Source organism: Mytilus galloprovincialis, chromosome 3, assembly GCF_965363235.1.
Source record: "Mytilus galloprovincialis chromosome 3, xbMytGall1.hap1.1, whole genome shotgun sequence".
NCBI lineage: Eukaryota > Metazoa > Mollusca > Bivalvia > Mytilida > Mytilidae > Mytilus > Mytilus galloprovincialis.
In genome coordinates this window covers 79,337,980-79,360,755 of record NC_134840.1, presented here as the reverse complement: position 1 = coordinate 79,360,755, position 22,776 = coordinate 79,337,980, and the positions used below count along the sequence as shown (strand labels likewise).

The 22,776-nt window shown below is 30.7% G+C and overlaps 1 protein-coding gene across 2 annotated transcripts in view; it reads left to right on the top strand.

The window, feature by feature from the left end:
• Positions 1-20,706, top strand: part of LOC143069058 (eIF-2-alpha kinase GCN2-like) — a 68,024-nt gene extending 47,318 nt beyond the window's left edge. For both annotated transcript variants that reach the window (XM_076243489.1, XM_076243488.1), the window contains 16 exons: positions 1,017-1,214; positions 2,936-3,087; positions 3,710-3,776; positions 4,914-5,030; positions 5,566-5,712; positions 6,365-6,445; positions 7,486-7,620; positions 8,000-8,122; positions 8,776-8,910; positions 9,656-9,736; positions 10,095-10,195; positions 11,009-11,180; positions 12,058-12,168; positions 13,290-13,342; positions 15,143-15,229; positions 17,258-20,706. In XM_076243489.1, the coding sequence (XP_076099604.1) occupies positions 1,017-1,214; positions 2,936-3,087; positions 3,710-3,776; positions 4,914-5,030; positions 5,566-5,712; positions 6,365-6,445; positions 7,486-7,620; positions 8,000-8,122; positions 8,776-8,910; positions 9,656-9,736; positions 10,095-10,195; positions 11,009-11,180; positions 12,058-12,168; positions 13,290-13,342; positions 15,143-15,229; positions 17,258-17,315 (1,818 nt within the window). In that variant the 3' untranslated portion in view covers positions 17,316-20,706. The remainder of the gene's footprint in view (positions 1-1,016; positions 1,215-2,935; positions 3,088-3,709; positions 3,777-4,913; positions 5,031-5,565; positions 5,713-6,364; positions 6,446-7,485; positions 7,621-7,999; positions 8,123-8,775; positions 8,911-9,655; positions 9,737-10,094; positions 10,196-11,008; positions 11,181-12,057; positions 12,169-13,289; positions 13,343-15,142; positions 15,230-17,257) is intronic.
• The last annotated feature ends 2,070 nt before the right edge of the window (positions 20,707-22,776 follow it).

The following is a 22,776-nucleotide window of genomic DNA, read 5'->3' as shown; positions in this document are numbered from 1 at the left end:
AGAGAGGAGGATTAGCTAAAAATTGCTAAATAACCAAATGGGTATAAGAATATGTGGTATGAGTGCCAAGGAGACAACTCTCTAACTATTTTTGCATATTTTATTGTACTAAAGAGTTTTTGGCTATTGTATTTTTAAAAGCTGACATAATAATGAAATAATATACTGTAAAGTTACTAATTTTGGCCATCAGTTCAAAACTTAAATGTCAATCTGCCCAAATGTAAATCTCCCTAAATATAAATTTACATCAAGAACTTAAGAAAATTGTGAAAAATGAATTGCCATAAATATGAAAATTAAATGAGATGTACAATTGCTAATGAGACAACAGTTCCCTAGAGTCTGAATGATGTAGATTTTAACAATTATAGGTCAACTTATGGCTTTCAACAATGAGCAAGACTAATATCGTATAGTAAGCCATGACAGGAACAAGCATGACAAAATGTTAACGATTTATAAAAGAGAACCAGTGGCCTGATGTGTGACAATACAATTAACAAATAATGTGACAAACACTGAATTACAGGTGCCTGAAATGGAACTGGCATTTCAAAATCTAAGTCAAACAGGCACATGATTTCTGCATGAAAGAGCTATATCTCAATAAAAAGGGTCTACAACAAAGAGTTAGTTTACTGTACCATAAAAAACAACTACTGTAAATTTAAAAATTATTGCATGCTTTTATTATTGCAATTTTTGAAGAATTAACAAAAAAGCTAGTTAAATTAGGAATTTATTGTATACATTGTGTATACATATCTGATATCAGAATGTAAGTTTTGAAATACTCAAGCAGTCCCATTATTCAATTTTGTAGGAAGACAAGAGAAAGAGATTTATTGTTCCAGTAATAATGATTTCGTTCTGAATTTGACATCAAGAAATAAATATTTTTGACAGCATGTAGACTGTTGTGAAATGTTTGAATACATTATTTTTTCCCCCACATATTTACATATACAATGATTACATAACATTTATCAACATTTCATATCTCTTTTTTACAGGGTGGTATTACAATCAAAACAGCTTTGACCAATGAACTAGTGTATGAAAACCTGATCAGAATATTCCAGAAACATGGTGCTATCCCAGTGTTATCTCCCTTTTTCATGCCTAAATCAACAGTATATGACAAATCAGAGTATTATCCCTGTTTTATGGACCACAGTGGACTGCTTGTTGGATTACCATTTGATCTCAGGGTATGCTATGTAAAATCTTAGTCCTTCTGATCTTTAAGACTGTCTGCTTATTACTACTAAAATAATTAGGCTAATTATTGTTACTTTTCACCCTTATAATAGGTGTTGTTATGCCTCACCTTTTCTATCAAAATATGCAATAATTGGTAAAAACCATATCCAGTTATCATCATCACCTTGATTATTGAGAGATGACAACATTAAGTCCTGATAAGTCAATATGTGTAAAACTAGAGCTAAACCCTTGAGACACAATTAAAAATACCTTTGATCCCTCACAAAGTTTGAACCAATAAAAAAAATGATATTTTTCTTTGCAAAAGCATACAACATTTAGTGGCTAGCTCAGAGTCAAATACAGTGTCTTTTGGTGGGTTAAAACGCCTTCCTGCAACTGTTATTTTTTGAGGTGGCTTGTTAAATTAATAAAGGTGTATTCATATACAAATGCACTATTAAAATTACTTCCTGGCAATATAACAGTATTTAACATGTAATGCTGAAAATTGAGGAACAACAGACATCATTTCACAATATACATGTAATTAACCGGATTTTTGTGACAAAAATGTCGGTTATTGATTTGGCGATGTGCGGCCGGGCGGGCGGCCGGGCGGGCTTCAATTAAATGTTGTCCATGCATTAACTCATGAACCGTTCCACCAAAGCTTTTAAAATTTTAATATGTTATTACTGACAACTATACGAAGGTCAAGTTCAATAATGGCGATTTTGACTTTTACCGTTCAGGAGTTATGGTTCTTGAAAGATTGAAAAATGGAGTTTCCAGTCGTGTCCGTGCATTTACGCATGAACTGTTCTACCAAAGCTTCCCAAATTTTAATATGTTGTCACTGATGACAGAATGGAGGTCAAGTTCAATAATGACGATTTTGACTTTTACCGTTCAGGAGTTATGGTTCTCGAAAGATTGAAAAATGGAGTTTCCAGTCGTGTCCGTGCATTTATGCATGAACTGTTCTACCAAAGCTTCTGAAATTTTAATATGCTGTTACTGATGACAAAATGGAGGTCAAGTTCAATAATGACGATTTTGATTTTTACCGTTCAGGAGTTATGGTTCTTGAAAGATTGAAAAATGGTGTTTCCCGTCGTGTCCGTGCATTTTCTCATGAACCATTCAACCAAAGCTTTTGAAATTTTAATATGTTGTTACTGATGATAAAATAGAGGTCAAGTTCAATAATGACGATTTTGACTTTTACCGTTCAGGAGTTATGGTTCTTAAAAGATCGTAAAATGGCGTTTCCATTCACGTTGTTGCATTTACTCATGAACCATTCAATCTAAGCTTTTCAAATTTTAATATGTTGATACTGATGACAAAATGGAGGTCAAATTTGATATTGACGATTTTCACTTTCACCATTCATCAGTAATGGTTCTTGTGATATTGCCAGGACACAAATAAATGTTAATAAATCCGTTTTGCTGTCGTTGTGACAGCCTCTTGTTTTTAGATGAGATACTCTGTATTTATCATGGTTTTTTTTTAACAAATACGTTTTTATGATTTTGCATGAAATATTTTACGGGCCAAACCAAAATTACTGAAAAATACCAGTTGAGCTCACTGAAAATATGAGCCTAAAATGGGGCTAGACATCCAAACGTTGAAAAATGTACTTATAAACATTTATACTTTCTGCCAGAAAAGATGGTTGATATTAATCTATCAACACTCACTTTATTTATTTCAGGCACCCTTTGCTCGATACATTGCCAGAAATAATATCACAAATCTAAAGAGATATTGTATTGGGAAAGTATTTAGAACAAAGAAACTTCATAAACTACATCCCAGAGAACTAACGGAGTGTGCTTTTGATATAGTTACCTCTTCACAGGGCAGGTTAGTAATATAGAATAACAACAAGATTTTATAGACAGATTTTCTTATGGCAAGTAATAAATAAACAAACTACATCTTCAAGTATGATAATTTCCAAAGGAAAATATCTGTTATAAATTTGATGATGAAGGAACGCTGCCAAAGTGCAATAACTTGATATCGCTTTAACAAAATCTTTCAAATTAAGATGTGTTGTTTCCTGTGACTAAATGAAGTTCAATTCCGATTTTCATGATTTTAGCTTTTAATAATGCTGAGTTGTAGGCTTTTAAGTAGTGAAAAATGATAATTAGAATGATTTTGGCCTTTCCATTTCTGAACCCTACAAAATTTATTGATTATAACTTTACTTGAGCCTGTTTTGGAAGACAGATTTGCAAATATCATTTTCATGCAGGAAAGTCTGATTTTCTGTTAATCTGACAGCCTCTTGTTAAAATATTGATTACTGTATCTGACAGCCTTTTGTTAAAAAAAAATAATTGCTGTGCTACCTAAATACAAATGTTAGATGCCTTTCAAATGCATAATATATAACATTTATTCAAATTTTCTAGAAACAATAAGGCTGAAAATTAACATTTGATTGAAATAGACGCTGATTTTGGTATTGTATTTCCAGCTTGATACCAGATGCAGAGATACTGATCGTTGTACAGGAAATTATCAATGAGTTCCCAGCATTACAGGTAAGAAATAATGTGAAAGGCAGAATACACTTGTCACTTAAAATACTTCAAACAACTACAGAAAGAAAAAACAATTCAGGATAGATCCTTGTTCAATCTATTAACATATTAAGTTTATAAAGATAACTTATCAAGGATAAGAGAGATTTTTATACCCCACCTAAGATAGTAGAGGGGCATTATGTTTTCTGGTCTGTGCATCCATCCGTCCTTCCGTCCGTTCATTCAGGTTAAAGTTTTTGGTCAAGGTAGTTTTTGATGAAGTTGAAGTCCAATCAACTTCAAACTTAGTACACATGTTCCCTATGATATGATCTTTCTAATTTAATTGCCAAATTAGACTTTTGACCCCAATTTCACGGTCCACTGAACATAGAAAATGATAATGCGAGTGGGGCATCCATGTACTATGGACACATTCTTGTTGTATTCTAAGATGGATTGATAGATAGATTGAATGTTGATGATTTTATGCTGTGTCTGTGCAAATAATCTGGGTAATGGCTTAAGAAAATTTTGTAAAAGTAACTCAACTTAAAGTCAGACAAAAGACTATTCACAAAATGTATAATAGCATAAATCATACTAATTTAACTGCACCAGATGTGTATTTCAACAATTAAAGTTCTAAAACATAATCTAATAATCTAAACTGTGAAGAGCTGATGTAATGTAAAAGTATAACCAAAAACATAAAAGTAATCTGAGCTGTGCATGAGCGAAAAACTTTTTTATGCCCCATTTATTATACCCCATTTATTATGCCCCATTTATGGACATTATGTTTTCTGGTCTTTTCGTCTGTTTGTCTGTCTGTCTGTCTGTCTGTCTGTTTGTTCCTCCATTCGTCCTTTTCTCCGTCTTTCCCACTTCAGGTTAAAGTTTTTGGTGGAGGTAGTTTTTGATGCAGTTGAAGTCCAATCAACTTAAAACTTAGTATACATGTTCCTATGATATGATCTTTCTAATTTTGATGTCAAAATTAGAGATTTTTCGAAATTCCCCCATTTTACAGGTCCATTGAACATAGAAAACGATAGTGCCGATGGGGCATCCGTGTACTATGGACACATTCTTGTTTAAAAATGAATCACATTAAGTTACAAAAACATTTAGTGAATTACACTTTTATTGCAGTCAAGAAGTTACTATGTAAAGATTAATCATGTGACTATATTGCGAGCAGTACTGATGCATTCTGGTATAGAAGATAATTTATTTGATGATGTTATGACAGCATTAAGTGGACCAAAGGTAGGACATACCAATTTTGTATTAATGCAATTGATTTTTATGCAAGTTCATATTGCTTTTCATTTATGAAAGGAAACATGTGGTTATGCTTATAGTTCAAGGCTAATTTTGAAATGGGATAGCTTTAAGTTAAATGTTATTTTTATGGAATGAAACAGCTGGATTGAAACTTTTGTGTTGTTTGAAAGTAGGCCCAACAAATAAGTGAAGATAAAAATATTGACAAGATAATACATTTTACTTTGAATTATAAGGAAAAGTCTCATTTTGACGTATTTTTCCTTGATGTGCAAATTATGAATTTTTATTCAATGTTGTAATTTCTAACATATTCCGTTTCAGGTTGATTTCATGAATATTGTATGCTTATATTTTCTCTTCGTCTTTTTTCACATGTTGTATCTTTTTTTTCTTTTTGTAAAATTTTTTAATTGCTATCCTGGTATCTTCTGACTTTTATTTGTTTGACTTGATCTATTGACTCTTTAAGTAATTACTGGTACCTTGACATATTTGTTTTTATTTTATTTTGTAGGTTGACAGTAAAACACATTTCAAGTCTTTAAACTCCTTAGGACTTTCAGAACAAGTTATATCATCTTTACTTAATATTTTGGAAATGGAAGGACCATTTTCAAAGATTTCAAGCTTTCTGAGATGTATCACAAAAACAAAAGGGGAGGTAAGTCATTTTAATACAATAGCCTTAAAAAAAATCGTGGAAACTATTGAATTTTTTGTGCCATTAAGAAAAAAAGTTAGAATGTTATATTATTATTTGACATTGAACAGTTTTTTTCATGACCAAAATCTAGCCATTGAATGATTTCCGTATATTAATATTAACTAAACAAATTCTCAAATTTAACCCTTGCACAATTGGGAATTAAAGTGAATGAAAACAAAAAGAGGCATTTCATCATTAAAATGATAAACATGGTTTCTTTTATTTTTGTTGGTACATGTACCAATATTTGTGTATTGAGGAACAACTGTATTTTTATGGTTATTTAATTTCATGGTTTTTCTAAGGTTTACATACAAACCTATAGAAAATTTGCTCTTCTTGGAAAATTTTAACATGGTTCACTTTTACCCACGAAATCAACAAAAATTAGTATCCCACAAATGATAATGAATCCACAGTATATAGAAATGGTTGGCTACTTGAGAATGTAACTTCTTCAAATGTTATTTTTTAAATGCAAAACATGAAATTCAAAGGATGTTCCAACTGGAATTAGTCTCTTTTATTTGTTTATGGTTAAGAATAACCTTATTTGAACAAGTCTATGAAATAATTTTGATATGTATCTGTTTGTTCTATATTTCAGGCAGCATCATTAGCTAAACAAGGATTACATGAATTAGAAACTGTTATAAACCATGCTGTGTCTATGGGGTGTAAACTTCAGGTAGAGAATAAATTACTGTAACACGTGTGTAAAATGGCTTCAATTATTAAGATTCAACATTTGGATTATACAATCAAAATTTCAAAAACGATGAGGCATATCTCTGTGGCTTGAATTGTTTCTTGATTTGACAAAGTGTATTGATTCTAATGTCATGCTTTGCTTTGCAGTGAATGTTTTTCTGCATTAGTTTCTATGAAGAACTTTGTAATGATAGACCATGGATTTTTTTCGCCTCTGATGCATCCGCATCTGAATATTGCATTCAAAAAAACATTTTGAAGACCTTGACTCTAAAGTCAAATAATCCTGCAGTTGTTAAATTATTCAATTTGTCCTTGAAGTTCTTGTAAGTGTTATCCACTATAATATACCATATGTTTACATGATATAAAATAATCTATATAAATTAGCTGCTTTACATTTTGCTTTAAGGGAAATGATAAATATATGTATGTTGAGTTTACTTTTTAAAAACATTTAAGGTGGCTCATGGGTACAAAAATTTCAGCAAAAAATTGAACCTTTATTTTTTCATTACAAATTTTATTTATTACACTATTAGTTATTACTTTATGATATGTTAAAAAAATCAACCAAAAAAATCAATTCGGTTTGGCCCCAGATGACTTTTAAAATGTTTATATCATTGAAAAAGCTCCAAATTATCTCCCTTTGTTGCAAAAATGCCATTTTTTGGCCTTAAATTTGAAATACCTTTTTTAACTCATCGGTGACCTATATTTTTTATTATTGTTTTCATATATGAACATAGGAAACATAAATAGATGCAGTCTTAATAAAACAGATAAATGCTCATGTATATAGCAAGCTCTGATTTGTTAAGATGTAAATGAAATAAACAATTATGAGCAACAAAAAAATAGCAACGCTCAAAAGTAAATACAAAATATTTTATGTTCAACCCTACCCCTTCTCCTTATTAAAGCAACCAAAACTGTATATATAAAAGTAGATGAAGGCATGCCATGTGTTAATATAACTTATATTTCTATTCATTTTGATTTAACTTATTTCAGATGATTGTTTCCTTAGGATTTTTGTACAGTGTTCATCAGTATTCCGGAGTCATCTTTCAAGTTATGTGTGATCATAGGAAAAAAAATCGTAACATTCCAGATGTGTTAGCTGTAGGCGGCAGATTTGATGACTTGGTATGAAAAGAGTGCTTTATATGAAAATAGAAAGATGTGGTATAATTGCCAATGAGACAATTCTTTACAAGAGACCAAATGACAAAGACATTAACAGCCATAGGTCCTTGTATGGTCTTCAAAAAACACCAATCATTGAATTACAAGCTTCTGACTTGTGAGGTTAACATACATTGATGATGCCAAACCCTCAACCTAACCTGAGGTGTTCAGTGTCAAATAACAAAAATATATTGTATTTTAAATATTTTGGTACTTAGGTCATCGCATTTTGTGATCAGTCTATTCAAACTAAAATCTAAGACTTTCAATGATACCTTAAAATATTATAAGGATCCTGATTTTTGAAGTACAATTTAGATGTAATTTTTTATTGCAGATCTCAAAGTTTCATTCACCCATCACTCATTCATTATCACAACAATACAGTATTACCCAGCATGCAGTTGGAGTTAGCATTCATTTTGAAAAAATTGTCTCAGCATTAGTGGATTATCCAGAGGTAATTATTATATTCTCACAAAAAATTGGTATATTTGCTAATAATTGCTTGCATTTTGTCATGTAACCTTTGATTTGGTATTTAGGTACTTTTATAGCCAAACAAATGACAAATTGTAGACCTCTTTTACTGTTTGAGTTCCTAAATGCTAATACCAGGTTTACAGACACTGGTTTTATTTTGAATATTAATTATGTAATAAATTCAATGCAATAAGTATTCAAATAGAAAATGATATCAAAATTAAAAAACACTAAAAAGAACATATTGTTCTATATACACGTTGAGCAGATAGGTCTTTGGCCTAACTCCTTTATGGCACACTTGGCAGAGATGTGGCAAATATAAATTTTGATGTTTCTAATTTAACCAAAAACATGCTACAACGAAAAAAATGAAGCATTTGTTCACCAATTTATAATGTTATTTGAAAAATTAACTTTAGGAAACATAAATCGACTTAGGAGGTAGCCATATTGTAATTTGAGTATGGCCTATTTAAATTTAGTATTTACTTTCATGACACGTAATGGAGCAAGGTAGACATTTTTTAGCGACAGTAAGTTTTATAAAAATTATATGCAACGACCAATGAAAATCTTTGTTACAATCGAATTGTTTATATATTTTTTACCATGCTGCTTTTTTTTCAGTACCAGCCAAGTACTCGATGTGATGTATTAGTATGTGCCATAGGACATAAACCAATGTTAAAAGATAGAATGACCATCATCAAAGATTTATGGGCTGCTGGTCTGAAGGCAGAATTACTGCTGGAAACTATTCAGGTATTGGTCCTATTCTTTTAAATTAATGAAATGAGATTTTAATAGGATGTATGGGAAACAAAAGTCTAACAGTGAAAAAATCATCAAAAAATAGTGAAGACATCAACATGTGTTTTTCAACAATGTGCAAGAACTCATACACACTGTGTGGCAAGTTCTAAATTACTTTTTTTAAATGTAGTGGAACTAGTCTAAACCAAACACCTTAAGGAGAGAGGAATGTGTGTGGTTTATCAACGTTCAAAATATATAGATATTTATATATGTATATAAAGGGACTTTGAAACCAGACTGGATTTGATAGGTTAACGGTTAAGTCATTGTGTGATTTAGACAGGTTTCACTGTACCGTAATCAATTCAACAAATATCATGAAGAGCTGATTTTAGCTGTATATTTTAAATAATTGTGAAAATTCTTTGCATTAGGTGTTTATTTTTTGTGGAATTTTTGTGCAGCTACAATTAATGTTTTCTGTTGATTATTTTATGTATAAATTCAGAAGCACAAATGCAAAAATCCACATAACAATAATTTTTGCACAGAAATTTTAATCCACAACTTTGGAAAGTATATTTACTGTAGACAAATGAGACATAACAAACACATGTACTTCTGATATTAGCAACAAGGAAATATGCTTTTCTACTTCAATTGTATAGTGGCTCTATACTTTAAGGAAGAGCACACTCAAATTATAAAAATGGTGGTCTTTGGACTTTTACATTTTTTGATTGATTTACAGGCACAAGAAGATATACAAGATATTTGTAGATCAGCTGGCATATCTCATATGGTGGTCATCAAAGACGGAGATAGTATAAAGGTATGTGGAATCGTACTATACTAAAGTGAAATATCTTGGCTTATCATACAATTTGATTGGTTACTTAATTTGTCAGGGGATATCAGCCAATTCCCTTTGAGAACAAAAAAAGAAGATTGAAATTTTAATGAAGGATGAAATAAGGATACTCCAGTACATGAATGATTTATTTTGATCTTTGGCGTTGTTCAAAATTCAACTGACATTGACTGATTGTAATTTCAATTGTGACATCAATCATGTAAAGCCCATGTTTTATTGGAATTAGAACATACTTTTGTTTCCAAGCAAAAGAAGAATGTCATATTATAATATCTTACAAAATTTATATTACCATTTTTTTTTAATATGTTTTTAGGTCAGATCAATTGATAAAGACAAGATAGCAGAGAAGAAGCTGACTCCTAATGATCCATCACTAACTGAATTCTTACTGCAGAAAATACAATCAAATAAAATGTAAGTTTTACTAATTTAACAAGAAATTAACCTGATATAATCTGTGACCAACCAAATATTAAATAAAGATCCAAATTAATACTTTTGTCCTTCACTTAATCTGAATTTGCATGAATTTTTTAAATGGCTAATATCATAACAAAAATCAAGAATGTGTCCATAGTACACAGATGCACTACTCGCACTATCATTTTCTATGTTCAGTGGACCATGAAATTGGGGTAAAAACTCTTAATTTGGCATTTAAATTAGGAAGGTCATAGGGAGTATGTGTACTAAGTTTTAAGTTGATTTACCTTGACCAAAATCTATAACCTAAAAACCTCAACCTGAACCCTTACAGTGGGTCTCATTGGGGTCTAAGCGTGAGGCAGGATTGTCGACTTTTTGTAAACGTGACACGTGAAAGTCAAATTATTGTGCCGCAACAACGGGAAATGAAGTTTAGCGGGACACAGGAATTTACAAAAAAATGAGAATTGCTTACATATATAGTGTAAGCAGGATTCAGAAATCTGACAAAACAGTACAAAAGAACAGATGCACAGATTTAAAATCATAATGCCCATAAATGGGGCATAAAAATGTTATCTTGCAAAAATATCTTATAGAGATGTTTCCCCTTTGCAGGTTTGAACCAGCTGATACCTATATTGTATATATGTATCTATATGATATAAACATTGAAGATAGTTTCTTTTTCTTGCAATGATGCAATAAATTTACCGGTATTCCTTTTTGTACTGTGCAGAAAAAAGTTTTAAATGAGCTCAGGATACTTAATACTTTGCATATATAATCACTATTTTGTAGTGAACAAAATGACACAAAGAGCCAGTTGGGTGTGTGCAATATTACATTTTCTCAGCCTCATTCTGAAACTGTCCAATCACAATCAAACTCTTCAAACATGACCTTGAACTTCATATTCATCATGATGGAGGGAAAGCTTGCTCTCAATACCAGAAAGAAGTATGAACTGCAGGTAAATCTTTATATTTAAGTTGTCTTATACTTTGTTAAGTATATTATAGCTTTAAACTAAAATGATTAGAAATGTTTATCGGCAAATATTGTGTATGAAGTCTAAAAAGTCCTCAGGCATTTATTGTGAAAAATTTAAATCGTCCAGTTGCATATATTGTAAATGAATTCTAAATTGTCCAGTGCTTTAATTGCAAAGGAAGCATATAAGGGATATTTTTCAGTGACAGATATTGTAGATCAAGTCTAAAAGAGGGACGAAAGATACCAAAGGGACAGTCAAACTCATAAATCTAAAACAAACTGACAACGCCATGGCTAAAAATAAAAAAGACAAACAGAAAAACAATAGTACACACGACACAACATAGAAAACTAAAGAATAAACAACACGAACCCCACCAAAACTCACCAAAAACTAAAATGTCAAGTGGCAAATTTTATAGATAAAGTCTAAAATATCAAGTGGACTTGATTGTTGATGAATGCAAATACCTTCCAGCTTACAATTATTTTACAGAAAGGATTGAATTTTATTAAATAGAATTAAATATAGATTAAAATACTTTATATTCCATATTGATGTATATATTGATAACTTGGAATACCTGATGTCGATTAAGGGTTTGTGACTAGGTTTTGCATTTCACTGAACATTGATTTTTCGAATAGGATATTGTGTCTAATGAGCAGGTATTTTTTTTCAAGGATTTCCTTTAAATATTTGATAAATATAATTTATTGAAAACAGTTTTTTTTAATGATGAGACAAAAGAGGACCTCTTTTGTCACTTAGATACTCTATTTCAATATTGGTTACATATTGTTATTTCTCTTCAAATACTTGAAATAATGTAAACTTTAAAACACCATTGCAGATTCATGGGAAGGTGACAACCAGTTTGTCATGGTTACCAGGGAAGACATGTGATGTGGTGGCAGTAGAACTTAATGCTTCAGTCATAAAAACAGTTGCTGCATATCTTGAGGTACTGTATATAAAAAAAGTCTAAAAATTATAATAAACAGCTTTTAGGGGTTAAACCGCTAGTTGCAATGCATTTGAAATTATTAATTATCATTATTTAACACTGTGAGTTTGAAATTTCGAATTGAAAATCTTATAAATATCACCCAATGATTTACAATATTGCTAAAAAATTTTGCAATATCTTTTTAGTGTTGAAGACAAATTTATAAAAAAATAAACCCAACCACATTCTTAATCCACTGGTCACAACTCAGCAGTTTGTAATTTCAGTTCTGCCAACTTTTTATGAAGCAAATGCTTGAGAATTGTTCAAAATTGTAAAGATCAAAGAGAAAAACAATAGATCAAAGGTAAATGCTGTCAAATAATGATTAAAATGCATGAGTTTCACACTAAAAGCGTCGGTGCATTACGTTTGCACACATTACCATTACATTTGCATGCAAAAATCAATACGTTAGCGCCAACTTTTGATTACACTTGGGCGCATTTTTATGACAGGTAAACTCAGGTAATATACAGTGAAATAATTGCAAATGTAAAAACATTTTAATCCCCAAATGGGCACAAACGTAGCCCTGTAATTTGGTAGATGTTGTTATTGGTTTGTCATAAATGGCTGTTGGGTTTCTTGGTAAAATTGTTTTCACATTTTGTCAGTTTTATGTATAATGGTGTGAAAATATGCGAATAAAGCATACACAAACTGTGTATATGGATACAATGAAATGGATCAAAAGCAGAAACTTTTAACTGTTAAAGGCTAATATCTAGATAAATAAGTTATACTGAAATTTTAATGACATACAAGTAGTTTTTCTCATAAGTTTTTTTTTCATTGGTATGAGCATCTTTCTATACCAAATCAGGTTTAAATTTTAGTTTAAGGCAGATGCAAGATTGGAATTAATGTAGGTTGTGGTCTCATCAACTTGAAAATTAGTACACTTAAAAATGTGATAGTACAAGCAGGGCAGGGTGTTCAATGGACACATATTTTTAACCTTTGGTTAGCATGTGAAAAAAAAGTAAAATCACAAAAATACTGAACTCTGTCAGAGGAAATATACTGAACGATGTGAAAAATACATGTATTGTAGTATATCCTTTGTTTTACAGTTAAATGGTAACCAAAAGGATTTTAACTTAAGTATCAGCAGTATTATAGAAAAGTAAGTACATCTTTAATGTTATTTTCAATTAGTGTAGTTCTCTCGCTTGTCATCTGAGAATTTTTATGCCCCACCTACGATAGTAGAGGGGCATTATGTTTTCTGGTCTGTGCGTCCGTCCATCCGTCTGTCCCCCTTCAGGTGAAAGTTTTTGGTCAAGGTAGTTTTTGATGAAGTTGAAGTCCAATCGACTTCAAACTTAGTATACATGTTCCCTATGATATGATCTTTTTAATTTTAATGCCAAATTAGAGGGTTTACCCCAATTTCACGGTCCACTGAACATAGAAAATGTTAGTACGAGTGGGGCATCTGTGTACTGGGGACACATTCTTGTTAAATTATATTTCATTTCAGGATAATTGTAGTCAGTCACCTTCATACTGTTATTAGAGTCGTTCTTGCTAATTAGAAATTCTCCACTTCATACTTTATAGTTTGTAAATTTTAATGGAAAATATAAAAAAGAAGATGTGGTTTGATTGCAAATGAGACAACTATCCACAAAAGACCAAAATGACACAGACATTAACAACTATAGGTCATTGTATGGCCTTAAACAATGAGCAAAGCCCATACCGCATAGTCAGCTATAATAGGCCCCGATAAGACAATATTCATTTCATATCCAGATTTGACAGGTCATTGTTTCCTTTTAAAAATAAGAAGTAGGATTGCAAATGTGACAGATACCCAACAGAAAACATTATGTAAAATTGTAAATGTAAGTAACTATAGATCTTTGTAGGGCCTTTAATAATGAGCAACATCCATACTGTATAGGCAGCTATAAAAAAAAATTACTTATAAATAGCTTTAGTTTTTCTTCCAGTTAATATTACATGCAATCTGCAGTTACAGTTTTTAAAATATTAATTAGATTCATAAACTATCCTGGATTTTTACCAAACTTGGACAGAAGCTTCCTTACAATCAAAAGATAGTATTGAGAGAATATTTTTATTGATTTTTTTCCTCATTTTTGTTGAGCCTGCGATTAACAGCATAAGTAGGCGAGACACTGGGTTCCACGGAACCCTTACAATCTTTTTATTTTCATTGGTATCAATTTTCGTTGATTGAGCAATATTGATTTCTAGGTTTTGCTAAAGTTTGTAAAGTTTGTACAAACTCATCATAGATACCAGGACTAAATTTGGTATATGCCCCATACACGCATTTCGTCTACAAAAGACTCATCAGTGACGCTCGAATCCAAAAAAAGTTAAAAATGCCAAATAAAGTACGAAGTTGAAGAGCATTGAGAACCAAAATTCCTAAAAGTTTTGCCAAATACAGCTAAGGTAATCTATGCCTGAGGTAGAAAAGTCCTAGTATTTCAAAAAGTTGCAAAATTTTGTAAACAGTAAATTTATAAACATAACCATATCAATGACAATTCATGTCAGCACAAAAAGTGCTGACTACTGGGCTTGTAAAAGTCTTTACAAAAATGATACTTTAATGATTTTCAAGTTTGTTGTTTCCATATTCCCACTGAATCAACAAAATTTGGTACTACTAGAACAATGAAGAATCCACAGTATACAAATATTTTCAGATTCTGTTGTGAGCATAATGTAATATTTAAATTACTGTCATTGTTTACATGGCCTGCTTCCAAGCAACGAAAATTTCTATTAAAAGATAATGACACAGGTTACGTGTATGTGTATGATTTAATTATATTCATGAAGCCCAGGAATGATAACAGATCCCAAGTTTCTTCTATCTATAATTTACCAGTTAGACATGTATCTGTAGGTTTTAAAAGATTTTACTGTTTTCTTTTCATTTTAGACATCCAAAACATCGTAAATATCTGAGTAATGTATTTGATCAGATATTTGAGTTAAAGTTTGAAAGGAAGACTGGTAATGATAAAGGGTAGGTAATCTACTTTTATTTAAGAATTGAATGCTTCTTTTTCTAACTTCATTGGGGTTTAAAAGCGTTGACCGAAGTTCATTTTGTATGATGCACGGAAGCACTTCATTCTTAAAATGTGCGCACGGTCAACACTTTTACAACCCTATGAAGTTATTAAAAGAAGCATTCAATACTTATAATTACATTTTTTAGCTAGGATAATGAAAACACGATTTTTATCAAGATTTTATTTAATTTACCTGTGCACTTTATTGTGGGGCCTCGTGTCATCATGAATGAAAATTTTTATTGTGTAATGAAGTTGATTAAGGAATAACGTGAGATCATGAGATGTGCAGTTAGCCATTCAGAATAAAGGATTATAATGAAACATACATCTAATGTAATTATATAATAAAAAAAACTTTAACTAATACACTACTGTTAAGGTGTCTATTGATTCCCAAGCATTGACTGAGGTATAGGCATACAGTCATCCTGGTTTTTTTCAATGTGGCAGTAAAACCCTTGCTAAGTGGACTGTTTGACAATTATAAACAATTATTACTACATATCCCTGGTTGGAACAGGGAAGTGAAATCTTAATTCTCATTTATAGTGAGTGCTACATTCTCTGCATAATACAGAACCTTGTAATAGCTAAGTGATTTGTAAGTGGTCAGATGCAGTGCAAAATTTATGTCCCTATGCAACTACCAGCACTTTCTAGTGACAGTCCATATTTCCTCCTTCATCCAGATATATTGACCTTCTAGGTAGGACTTCCAGTTACATTGTGGTCATGAAATCTGCTGTAAGGAAATTGTATCTCTCTATGCATGTTAAGGAACCTATAGAACAACTCACTGAAGGGTTTGTACGTAGCCAGTTGAGAGCAAAATGTCTACCCCATATCCAACATGCTCTTCTAAATTTCATGCCATTTATCCCTGTTAAACTACCTTGTAGAGAATTTCTTTTGTTTTAATTGCTATTTTGTTCTCCTCATAAATATGCATAAACTACTAGCAACTAGACATTAAGAAAGCGACAATCAATCAGGTCCATTCAAACCATTCACATTCACTAGAAAACAAATATTAGCCTTAAATGGTCATTTTGATCTTAACATAATCTGAAAAGTGTGAACAATAAACTATTCAGCCATAGTCAGTCTTTCAGTCAATTTTCAGACATTCTTAGAAGTTCCCCTTTGCCAAACACATATCTTGGACTTGCCCATTTATTTATAGCAAAAAGTTGACTTTTGACACTTGACTATTAAGACCATTGTTGTGCTCATTATTCTGGTAAGAAAATTGCCAACACAATACAGTTCTGTAATCATTTCATGTATTATAAGTTTTATTGGTATATAAAGATGTTTATCAAGTCTGTGCACTTTAATGCAAAAATGTCATTTGATGTTATGATAGGTGACATCAATTGATCTAGAGGATTGTAGAAAAGATACATAAATCCATAAATTATATTAGATTGTGATCTGAAAATAAATATAAAAATATAAATTTAAAATTAATATTTAATAATAAAAGTTATTTTGCTATAAACAGAAATGGTTAAACTTAGAAGTATTTCATCAGAAATTAAATTGTAAGGGTTCTTTGATATGCTGATTATAGCAAGGTACATAGATTTGGATATTGGACCATCATCTATAGGTAAATGTCCAATTTCAAATTTTTCAGTGTTGAGCACATTCATTTTGTGTCACAAACATATGCTGTATCAAATATTCAATCACAACAGGTGTTTTAAGCTTTAATGTTTTGTCCATACTTGTAAAAAAGAAGATGTGGTATGATTGCCAATGAGACAACTCTCAACAAGAAACCAAAATAACACAGAAATTAACAACTGTTCAGGTTTTGACTTCTGCAGAAAAATTGAATTTGCTGTCTCTCTGACAGCATCTTGTTTGTTACCTACATTTGGTTTTGTTTAATGGAATTATGACTATTGAACAGTGGTTTACTGCAGTTGATTTTACTTACATTAAAATACATTGTTTATTTATAATTTTAGGTGTGACTTTATAGTATTATATGGACTAAAGGATGATAGTGTCAAACTTTTGTCATGACCAAGGGACAGGGGCTCTCATATTTAGTCTGTGATAAATTTATGTATATGATGTACTAGAAAATGTATAAAAAAATGATCATTTAGGGTCAATAAGGGTATTATATTATGTGAATATTATATTTATGCCAAATTTTATTTAAGTTTTTATGAAATATATGAATTTTCAAATACTGTCAAGATATCAAGAAAAAAACTAAAATTTGAGTGGAAGAAGTAAACCAGTCATTGTTTTTATTTGATATTTGCTGAAATAAGATTTTTTTTTAAAAGTTATTGTCCTTTGTAAATTAGAAAATTGTACCATATAAAAATACCATATCTGTGTTCAAACTGTACTTAAATCTTCCTTGAAATCAAGAACAATGAAAGTAATTTGGTAATTTAAGGAAGAAAACAGTTTTTATTATTTTTAGATTCAGGTAATATGTTAGAGTTCAGTTTTTATCTTAGTGTTAGTTAATTTTACTGTTACTTGATTGTCAATGTTGCTTTCCACTTATTGTAGTTCATTCACATTTTAAACTGAGCCAACTTCATAGCATGTTATGTACCAGTATGTCTTAATCAATGGTAACTTACACTTCTACACTTGCCACATGTGGATCAGGATCTGCTTACCCTTCTGGAGCACCTGAGATCACCCCTAGTTTTTGGTGGGGTTCGTGTTGTTTATTCTTTAGTTTTCTATGTTGTGTCATGTGTACTATTGTTTGTCTGTAAGTCAAATAGTGGAACAAATTGATCACAATTTTGATACTGTAGTTTTCACAGAGGTTCTAACGCTTTTATGCCTGTATACAAAATCATACCATGTGAAGGCATATCAATTTCTTTCTGACCTGCCCTTTATTGTAGATTACAGGGTCTAGAAGTTAAGATGATCATATTAAGAGTTTTCTGAATGTCTGTATCAATCTGCTCAGCTCTTCATAAAATTGCATATTTTTGACAAATACTTTAACTTGGCCTAATTAACTTTGACCCGCTGTATCTGATGTCATCATGAACAAATCAACTTTGATAAGTTAGACTGTAACTTATGATGTTATCTTCTAATATGATGCTGAAACAACGAAAAACTTGTTTCAATCATGCAAAATACACAAATACAATCCGATAAATAGATTCTGAGATTTAACATATCTATATATTTTAAAATATCATCTGTAGCAACAATATGAAGCCTTTAGAACTCATAATCTCATTCACTGCGCTCACTTTACAAAATGCTTCATATTGTGACTTGCTGCTAATATTTTACCATATCAGTATGTAGACTACCTGATAATCAGTCCTTACCTTGCCATTTTTATCAACCCCTAAAAAACGTTGATTCTAGTGCTTACTTAAATTTCACATTCTTTACAATAAAATAAGTTTTCACAAAACCATTTATAAACTCATCATAGATACCAGAATTAAAATTGGGTATGCCAGACAAACGTTATGTCTTAGACAGAGCATTGAGAACCCACAGTTCACAAAGGTTTTGACAAATACAGCTATGGTAGTCTATTCCTGCATGGGGTAGAAAATCATTAGTTATAAAAAGAGTCCAAAAACTTGTATATTATTATGACCATATCAATGATAATTTATGTCAAAACAGAAGTGCTGACTACTGGGCTGGTCTTAAAATTGATATTTTTTTTAAAAGCAGAAACCAATTCACTGTAAACCAATTTTCTTGCAACAATAAGATTTGAATTATCCAAATCTATTTTAAAGATTATCAGGTGTTGAAATCAATATTATTCTTGTGAAACAAATTCATTTTTGTGACTTTATCTTTATAGATGAACTTGAAAACCAGCATAGAAATTTGAGTTTCAAGACCTGGCATTTTTCAAATACAATAAAACTTGCCTTAAGGTATAAAACATGTATAAAGAAACATTTGCCTTATAAAACCATTAAATTTAGATCCCTCTGTAGTAAATTTTATGTTAATTGAACCTGTCTTATGAAACCAGTTTTTGCTCTCCCTTAATTGGTTTCAAAAAATGTGTTTCACTACAGTTGAATATTACGTTATTCAAATCCATTGAGCAAGAAGATTGGTAAACACTTCTAATGTTTATGTTGTAAATGGAAATCATTTTATAGTGTAGCATGCTATTAAATAGAGGCAACTACTGATATTGGGGGAGACCATATATGTTTACCTTTTAATTTTCTTTTTTGAAAAGGTTTTAATTGTTTGGTTGAAGTCTCTTTTCAAATGTTACAAATGTTATATTACAAGTTACTTAAGCCTCTTGTTTATTTTTCCTGTTAACATGTATTCATAATCTTTTTATAAATTCTGTTAATGCTAATATTTGTTATTTCCTTGATTTATTAAAATTATTGGACCATAAAAAGATTATATTAATATTCATATAACATCCTGATTATGATATAATATATAAGATTGCACGAGATTTAAATTATCCAAGCGTAAATCTTTTTCGTTAAGAAATTCTTAAAGGTAAATATTACAGATTTCTTATTTATATACATCATAATATTCTATATTTAGATATAAATTACAAGCAATGATATTTAGATTACGTGCATTTTCAAATAGATTTTTCATTATACTGCAATTTTCAACACAATTTCGAAATTGGATGATTATGCAATTTTCTCCGGAACAGCTGGTGTACTTTTGCAAAAAGAGTTCAGCAGTTGGGTAAATCAAGTATATTTTACAAATCAGTCAACTGAAAAATTGCTTAAAGGTGTCAAGGTTCTAAAGAAATCTAGCAATCAGCATTTTTCAGTGAAGTTTTTCTCCCAATAATTAATAAAAAAAATCAGAAATGTCCATTGGTAGTTTATATAAATATATATATATTGTATATTTACAATGTTCAGATATCAGGACATTTTCCTTAATGATTTTTTTCTCCAAAATTTATCTTGTGTAAAAAAAAAAATTTAAACAACTTTATACATTTTATGAAAAGTAAAACAAAATCTGCCATTAGTCATTCAAAACAGTATAAAATTTTGAAGAAAAAAAGTTTTTCCCTATTTTTGCTTTATAAAATTTTGTTCCTAATTGCAGTCAGAATTTGCAGTGGAGGATTGAAGTTTAAATGATGCCACAACTGAATAAATTTAGAAAAGTTACATATAGGAAGTATTAGAAATGTTTTTATTATTTATTTTATGTGACTGTAAAACTGTTTTTTGCTGTAAAGGAGATGCACTGGGTCAAGGTACTTGTGATTATATTTATAATTGAACTCTGACCTATGGTATAGCTACTCCACTATTTATACATGTATAGGTAAAAGTCATAATATTATTGTCATGTTCTACAAATAAATGTATTGTTACAGTATATATTTAAAACAATGTAAAAATTGAAAATACAGAAATAAATATATTTAAAAACATTATCAATTGTCCTTCATAGATACTGCATACAGTTTTATTAATAATGTAAATTTTGCATTAGTTTTTTTTTGTAATTCCATTTAGTAAACTAAATTCTGAGAATGGGGTTGTTTTCATTCCTTTCTTTTTTTTATTTTGTAAGTTTTTGTTATCAGGATATGAAGGTGAATGGCAAATTTCGTTAATATTCTTACCTTCAAGTTCAATGCGATATATGAGAAGATATAAGAAGTCACATATTTTAAGGTGGAATAAAAGAAACTTACAACCAGTTGTGTAAAAAAAATGACTTTTAAAGATCGAATATATTTTATTCTTTGTGTTTGAGCTTCTTTCGTGATTTAACATCCATCATCTTCCAATCCTAGTTTGTGATATCATCGAATACAATCTATCATCAGAATTTAACATGCACAAGACGATAAGTTTCATTGCAGAGCAAAAACTGGTTCCCCTTGGGGACAATCCATTGGATAGCATACGATGGCCGTGCCAACTTCCTCCGTTTACCTTTAGAATTCGAACAGATTAACAAAACTTAAAAATTGAACTATTTGGTCAAATTCTAAATATTTTAAAAAGTACCAGCAGTGAACTTTTAATACCTTATTTTTGCACAACTGTTTTGAATTTTGGGTCCTCAATACTCTTCAACTTTGTACTTGTTTGGCTTTATAACTATTTTGATCTGAGCGTCACTGATGAGTTTTATGTAGACGAAACGCGCGTCTGGTTTATTAAATTATCATCCTGATACCTTTGATAACTATTAAAAGCAAAAAGACAACCTTAGAAAAGAGACCAAACAAAATTATCATTACTTATTTTCTGAAAGTTAACATAAAAATTAGAAGTGTTTGTTAGACGCTAACAATTATACAAAATCATTAAAGCATCATTCAGAAGACAGATAATTTTGTTTGATTGTTTGATAAGTCATGTATAAATACCCGAAACACAGAAATTACCAAGTTCAAAATGATCAAGTTTGTTTATGTTACACTTCAACATGACCATAGGAGGTAGGATTTGAACTATAATGATATGTTCACATTTATATGAGACGTATTAAGACGTAAGATTGGTAACGATAGTAAAAAGAGTTGCATGTTTTCAAGATTGTGGTTCCTGTTATTATGTAGGGGACGATGTTTGTCAATACAAGATGACATTGTTTTCAATATCAAAGAATAGCTTAGCTTGAACAAGCAACATATTCATTTTGGTATAATGCTTAAACGAAAAAGCACTTTCTCAAGTAATTGCATTGCGAAAAGTGTACAAACTACGTTTTATGCCCTCTCTTTATAGCAAAATTATTTAGTTTGACAGTGACAATCCTTCAAAGTGCTGTTATTCGGAAAAAATGAACTTGCCAACTTATCCTTTAAAATTCCTGAAATTCAGATATCTAAATTAACAGTGTTCTAATATATCAACACGAAACAACAGACGATAGCAGTTATCGTCGTCGTCGATGTCCGGCGTCGTCTGTTAACTTCTACCAAAATCTTCTCCTCTGAAACTACTGGGTCAAATTTAACCAAACTTGGCCACCATCATCATTGGGGTATCTTGTTTTAAAAATGTGTCCGGTGACCCGACCAACCAACCAAGATGGCCGCAATGGCTAAAAATAGAACATAGGGGTAAAATGTAGATTTTGGCTTATATCTTTGAAACCAAAGCATTTAGAGAAAATCTGACATGGGGGTAAAATTGTTTATCAGGTCAAGATCTATGTGCCCTGAAATTTTCAGATGAATTGGACAACCCGTTGTTGGGTTGCTGCCCCCTGAATTGGTAATTTTAAGGAAATTTTGCTGTTTTGGGTTATTATCTTGAATATTATTATAGATGGAGATAAACTGTAAACAGCAATAATGTTAAGATTTACAAATAAGTCAGCATGACCGAAATGGTCAGTTGACCCTTTTAGGAGTTATTGCCGTTTATAGTCTATTTTTAACCATTTTTCGTAAATCTTAGTAATCTTTTACAAAAATCTTCTCCTCTGAAACTACTGGTCCAAATTAATCCACACCTGGCCACAATCATCTTTGGGGTATGTA